Genomic DNA, 5,891 nt, shown 5'->3' on the forward strand with positions numbered 1-5,891 from the left:
CTCATTCCCTTCTAGCAATGACGATGTTAGCTAATTTAGGTAATGAAACATCTGCAAGAAGACAAGCCCAGAAAGCACCAAGGAGCCCTCCCCCCCCTATCCAACACACCTTCCTCCTCTCTTCCCCAACAACAATCCTGTGAGGTGGGCTGGACCGAAAGAGCGAATGTCCCAAACTTGAACTCAGGGTCTCTTGCTTTCTACCTCCGGTGCCTTAATCACTAGACCCAACTGGCTCCCCTTCGTAGGCTGCTATAAGGTGGCAGCCCCAGAAGAGCCCCTCATCTCCACCTGCCTCAATAATGGGGGGGGAGGGGGAGAGACTGGACCCCAAAGATCAAAGGGAGCCCTGAGCCCCCCTCCATTCTCCTCACTGTGCAGGCAGCATCTGGGTGAATGAAGGAAGGCGGACACTGATTGGTTGCTCTTTTAGACATACATACCAGATCAAAAAGATTTTCCCCTCCAGATATCACAAGGAAAAATTATAACTATTACTGTGGAAACCCGTTAGCAGATACTGAGCGGGTGGCTGCTCCAGATGTTAGGGTAGTGAGGTTAATTAAGTTTCACACTAGGTGCCCTCAATGGACCAAAACAGCTGCCAAATTGGAACCCACAGAGATCAAACTTTTTCGTGCAACCAATCTGCAAATCTATCCCAATTTGATAGAAAAACAATTCAACTCTCTACACTGTTTCCAACTCGCATTTCAATTCAGTCCCCAAACTGTCCTCCTAGACAGAGTTTGGCTTTTCAAGGAAAAGAAAATGGCACTGTTGATTTTTATTGTATCCTGACCCTATACTCAAGTTCCTTCAAATGTTGCAAACTCAAAGATATAAACATGGGAATTCTCAAGTTCAGAATAAAACCTCTCATCCCACTGAAGAACTTTCCATCCCAGAAATATTCAACTGGATTCTAATCAGCTAGAAAGGATGCCTGAGCAGATTCTGCCGGATTGTCTGGGACACAACACTTTCCTCTCCACAACTGCTGTGTTACCTTCTGGGAAGAGGCTCTGCATTATCCGAAGCAGCCCATCAGACAAAAATCTAAAATGTATGCCAAAAACTAGGGTGGTGCCCTTAGATATTATATGGTGTCCTAAATTCATCCAGTCTAAAACATTGGAAAATACGGACATTAAGTCCACTTTACAGCACAATCTCCATGATGGCTCACCAGCCGATTCCCCCCGAGATGCATCCCCCGGCAAGGGAAGCCCTCATGGCTGCATTTGCATGGCCTGCTCAGCTTGGCTGGTCTTAACTCAGGTTAACTTTGCTTGCAGTCAGCCTGTGAACCCATCCAAGGCTGCCCAAAGCCAGGAGTGGGAAGCGTTTTGAGTGAATGGGGCCTCAGGTTCCACCGAGTCCTCTTTGAGGTCCTTTTAGACCAGGGATCTCCAACCTTGGTCCCTTTAAGACTTGTGGACTTCAACTCCCGGAGTTCCTCAGCCAGCTTTGCTGGCTGAGGGACTTTGGGAGTTGAAGTCCTAATCTTAAAGGACAAGGATGAGATGATGATCCAGTTCATCTCTTTCCCAGTGGAAGACCTGGGGCAACAATGCCTCCCTTGGTTTCCATACCTCTTCTGCCGGCTGCAAGGATGGCACCGGGGGCTACTCTCCCTTCCACTTCCTCCTCCCACTTGCTACAAAGACGGAGTCCTCGCTTCACTGCCCTCCACTACTTCCACTTCTGGGCCTCTGTCTCGCCAAGAGCCTTGGTGTATTTCATGTGAACCCTTCTGACATGTGAACAGCTGCCAGCAGTGCTTATGACCTTTGCAAGCCAGTCTTCCCATGGCTTCTGTACTTCTGCCCCCAGAATCACGGCTGAAAACAGGGGCAAAGAATGATAAAGGAGAAGCTGTTGGCCCCCCTCCCAACTGCCCCACCCCCAGTCCCCAGACTTCGGCTTCTTAGACCCCCAGATATTGAATACCTTATTTCAAGTGTGGGGAATGTATGCATGTATGGCATTTATTCAACCACAAACTTTAACAAAAGCAGAAAAATAACATAAACAGCCAAGAGCGAGCCTCGCAGCTCCTCCAAAGGTGGCATATTCCCACTTGTCTGGAATAGTAGAAGGCCTCCTGAATGTCTATGGAGATTCTTTGTCATCCAGGTCATGGTTGTCGCAAAGGTGCTTTTTCAAGAGGCAGCTGGACTTTCTGGTTTTTCTTTGAAGGCCTCTTCCATTTTGTTTTGGCAGAACTTGTTCAAGGGAGACAGGATTTTGTTTTCTGTCCTGGATTTCTGTACGAGAAATGATGTCTGAAGTTTAAAATTCATGGAGACAATTTCTCTCTCTCTCTCTCTGTCCTTAAAGTTGGCACCATCTAATAATACTTTGGGATTCAGGAAAAGGTATCTGTACCTAAGTAGAAATACCGGAAGGAGCTCACCTGGATGATGGAACAAAACACAAAACAGCATGGCGAGAGAAAGGGAATGTGTTGGCAAGTTTATCCAGAGCTATATTAATGGGTGGAGCTTCCCTTAACAGAGGCAGTCTACATCCAAAAACCTACCATTTTTACAAAAAGATGAGAAATGGGAAGCTTTAGTGATTGGTTTGGTTGCCTCCTAGACATTTGCCCGGCAATGCTGTATGTAGAAAAGGTGGAACAAGTGAAGTTTGATAGGCCACCTGTCATCTCCATTGGAATTCTGATGGCTTTATGACCTCATCCATGTAAGCTAAACTGCCAGTTACTATCAGAGTGAAGATGCCTTCCAAGAGGTTAGTCAGTCTTCAGAAGGGCTCCTGGACTCTGGGAAATCTCCCCTCTATTTGCAGCCAATTTATCAGAGTTGTATTGCAAGGACAAAAATGCCAATTTAGCCCCTTATGAAATGGAAGCAGGGAGTAAATGAGAACACCAAGTTCTTTTTCCTGTTACTTTTAATTATTGGTTGATCATTTTAAATCATGTCTTAGTGTCCAAACTCAGGCACCAAGTTTGGTGTGGAGCTGAAAAGATCTTGATTTAAATCTTTTTAAATGAAGCCTTTTTACTAGTCATTAATATAATGGTTTAAATTGTGATTTAAATCAATCTGATTCAAATCAAATCCACCCTGGAAGAAATTACCTTGCTCAGTTAGTTACATCAGAGACATGGACAGTAACATCCCATAATATTACCATAATGAGCCTTGCATTAAAAGAACGGTCACATGGGAAATGGCATCATGAGTCATGAAAGACTGCTGTGAAAAGGTACAATTTCAGCCAGTTGAAACATCTCATATGTACAATTGAAAAATTATTCAGCCCGGGAAAGTCCCTTATTTGGCAGTTATTCTTTACCCTTCTTAATATCTTCTTTACTCAACCGTCATATTGGAATTATTATTATGAATATCATTATTCTGTTGCTTTGTATGTACATTAAGAGCTTGTGCACTCAAGACAAATTCCTTGTGTGCCTATTCAGACTCGGCCAAATTAAATATGCAATTCAATGCAATTCCTGAGAAACACTCTGGGACTGAAGGTCTTCTCACACTCATGTTTATCATTTTGCTCCCACGTGAATTCTTTGATGTCGATGGAGGCCCCTACGCTCAATATAGCTCTTTCCACACTCAAGGCATTTATAGGGTTTTTCTCCTGAATGGATTGTTTGATGCAGTGAAAGTTTTCCTCTCTGACTGAAGCTCTTTCCGCATTCCAGACATTTGTGTGGTTTTTCTCCTGTATGAATCATTTGATGTCTATACAGTGTTCCTCTCCTACTGAAACACTTTCCACATTCGAGGCATTTATATGGTTTTTCTCCTGTGTGGATTCTTCGGTGTCGACAGAGGCTACTACAGTCAATAAAGCGCTTTCCACACTCCAGGCATTTGCAGGGTTTTTCTCCTGAGTGGATTCTTTGATGGGTATCAAGACTTCCCCTTTGACTGAAGCTCTTTCCACACTGCAGACATTTGTGTGGTTTTTCTCCTGTGTGAATCATTTGATGTCCATACAGAGTTCCTCTCCTACTAAAACACTTTCCACATTCAAGGCATTTATGTGGTTTTTCTCCTGTGTGGATTCTTTGATGTCGACGGAGGTGTCCACCCCCAGTAAAGTTCTTTCCACACTCCAGGCATTTGTAGGGTTTTTCTCCTGTGTGGATCCTTTGATGGGTATCAAGACTTCCCCTTTGACTGAAGCACTTTCCACACTCCAGGCATATATTCGGCTTGTGGATTCTTAGATGCTTTTCAAGGATTTGAATTGTTTTGAAGGATTTTTCACATTCCCCACATTCATACTCTTCTTGTAAATGGACTCTTTGATGTCTATAAAGATGTCCCATCTGGCCGAAGCTCTTTCCACACTCCAGGCATTTGTGAGGTTTTTCTACTGAGTGGATTGTTAGATGCCTTTGAAGATGGTCATTTCTTTTGAAAGATTTTTCACATTCTGGGCATTGGTATTTTTTTTCTCCCGAGTGGATTCTTTCATGTATATCAAAGTTGCTCCAATGACTGAAGCTCTTTCCACATTCCAGGCATTTAAATGGTTTCTCTAAGGAATGCATTCTTACATGTTTTTCGAGGATTTGAATTGTTTTGAAGGATTTTTCACATTCCCAACATTGGTACTGGTTTTCTAAATGGAGCCTTTGATGTGAATAAAGATTTTCCCTTTGACAGAAGCTCTTTCCACACTCCATGCACTTATGAGGTTTTTCTCCCGAGTGGATCCTTTGATGCCTTTGAAGATGGTGATTTCTTTGAAGGATTTTGTATATTCCGGCCACTGACGTTCCTTTCCTCCCTCCTGGATCCTTGGGGGCCTCCCGGGTCTTCCCAAGGAGCCTCCGCCCTCCAGGACCGTCTCGGGGTCTCCGCCCGTTTCCTCCTCCCCGCATCGCCCTCCAGGCAGCCGCCTTTCCCGGGCTCCCCCTGGGCTCATCCCTCCGGCAGCCCCGGAGCCCCCCGGCCTTTCCCCGCCGTCTCCCGGGGAAGCCGCGCCGGGACCGGGCAGGACTGCTCCGCGGGGCCCGCTCTCCTCCTCCTCCTCCTCCTCCTCTCGGGCGGCGCTTCCTTCCTTCCCCCGCCGGGCTCCTCCGTCCTCCTGCAGGGGAGAGAAAGAGAGAGGCGGGTCACGGCTGCGTCCCCTTCCCCGCAGGGGAGGCCCAGGCCGAAGCCTCCGCCTCAAGCGGACCCGAAAGAGACCCTCCTGGACTGCGACTCCCAGCATCCCCTGCGCCAAACCTCCATTATCCGGGCTCTTCTGTCGCCGACTCAGGCAGCTCCCTCCTTGCCCGTTTTGTTTCCGGAAGTGGAGACTTCACGCCCTTTTCTGCAGAAGCTCCGCCTCTTCCTTCGGAGGGACCGCCCCAAGGCGTCCTCCTGCCGATCGCCCCCTCCCCAGCGCGACCAATGGCGCCTGCGCGGTGAGGAGCGGAGAAGGTACCGCTAATATTAGTGGTCCGGTCTTTCCTCCCGCCTCCCCCATTGAGGCAGGCGGAGGTCAGGGGCTCCTCTGGGGCTGCGACCTTATAGCAGCCTATAAATCCATTTGGGTCCAGTGATTAAGGCTCCGGGGTGGAAAGCAAGAGTTCAAGTGTGGGACAGCTCCCCTTTCAATCCAGCCCACCTCACAGAAGAGAGGAGGAAGGTCTGTTGGATGTGGGGGGGGGGATTTCTCGGGGATCTCGGGGCTTGTTTTCTTGCAGACGTTTCATTACACAAACTAGCTACCTTCATCATTGCTAGAAGGGGGAGGGGCTCAGAGAGCTCCAAAGACCCCTCAGTTCAACCCCTTTATTGTGTTGCATATGTTCTCCACCTTATTCGTAAAAATAATAAAGGCAGGATCCAAATAAATGAATAAACTCGCTGTATGTGCCTCCTAAGTGTGTTTTTAAATAG

General features: G+C 47.0%; 1 protein-coding gene across 1 annotated transcript; it reads right to left on the reverse strand.

Moving 5' to 3' along the window:
* Window positions 1–1,973: 1,973 nt before the first annotated feature.
* Window positions 1,974–5,278, reverse strand: LOC131186026 (zinc finger protein 664-like). The gene is made up of 2 exons (XM_058159216.1): window positions 5,232–5,278; window positions 1,974–5,091 (listed from the first exon to the last, which is right to left on the reverse strand). Exon 2 carries the CDS (start codon window positions 4,883–4,885, stop codon window positions 3,536–3,538), a length of 1,350 nt encoding a protein of 449 aa, XP_058015199.1. The 5' UTR covers window positions 4,886–5,091; window positions 5,232–5,278; the 3' UTR covers window positions 1,974–3,535.
* Between the last annotated feature and the right edge of the window lie 613 nt (window positions 5,279–5,891).

Source organism: Ahaetulla prasina, chromosome 16, assembly GCF_028640845.1.
Source record: "Ahaetulla prasina isolate Xishuangbanna chromosome 16, ASM2864084v1, whole genome shotgun sequence".
Taxonomy (NCBI): Eukaryota; Metazoa; Chordata; class Lepidosauria; order Squamata; family Colubridae; genus Ahaetulla; species Ahaetulla prasina.

Coding starts and splice junctions, on each gene's coding strand:
- LOC131186026 (XM_058159216.1), bottom strand. CDS start 4,885: ATGCGGGGAGGAGGAAACGGGCGGAGACCCCGAGACGGTCCTGGAGGG.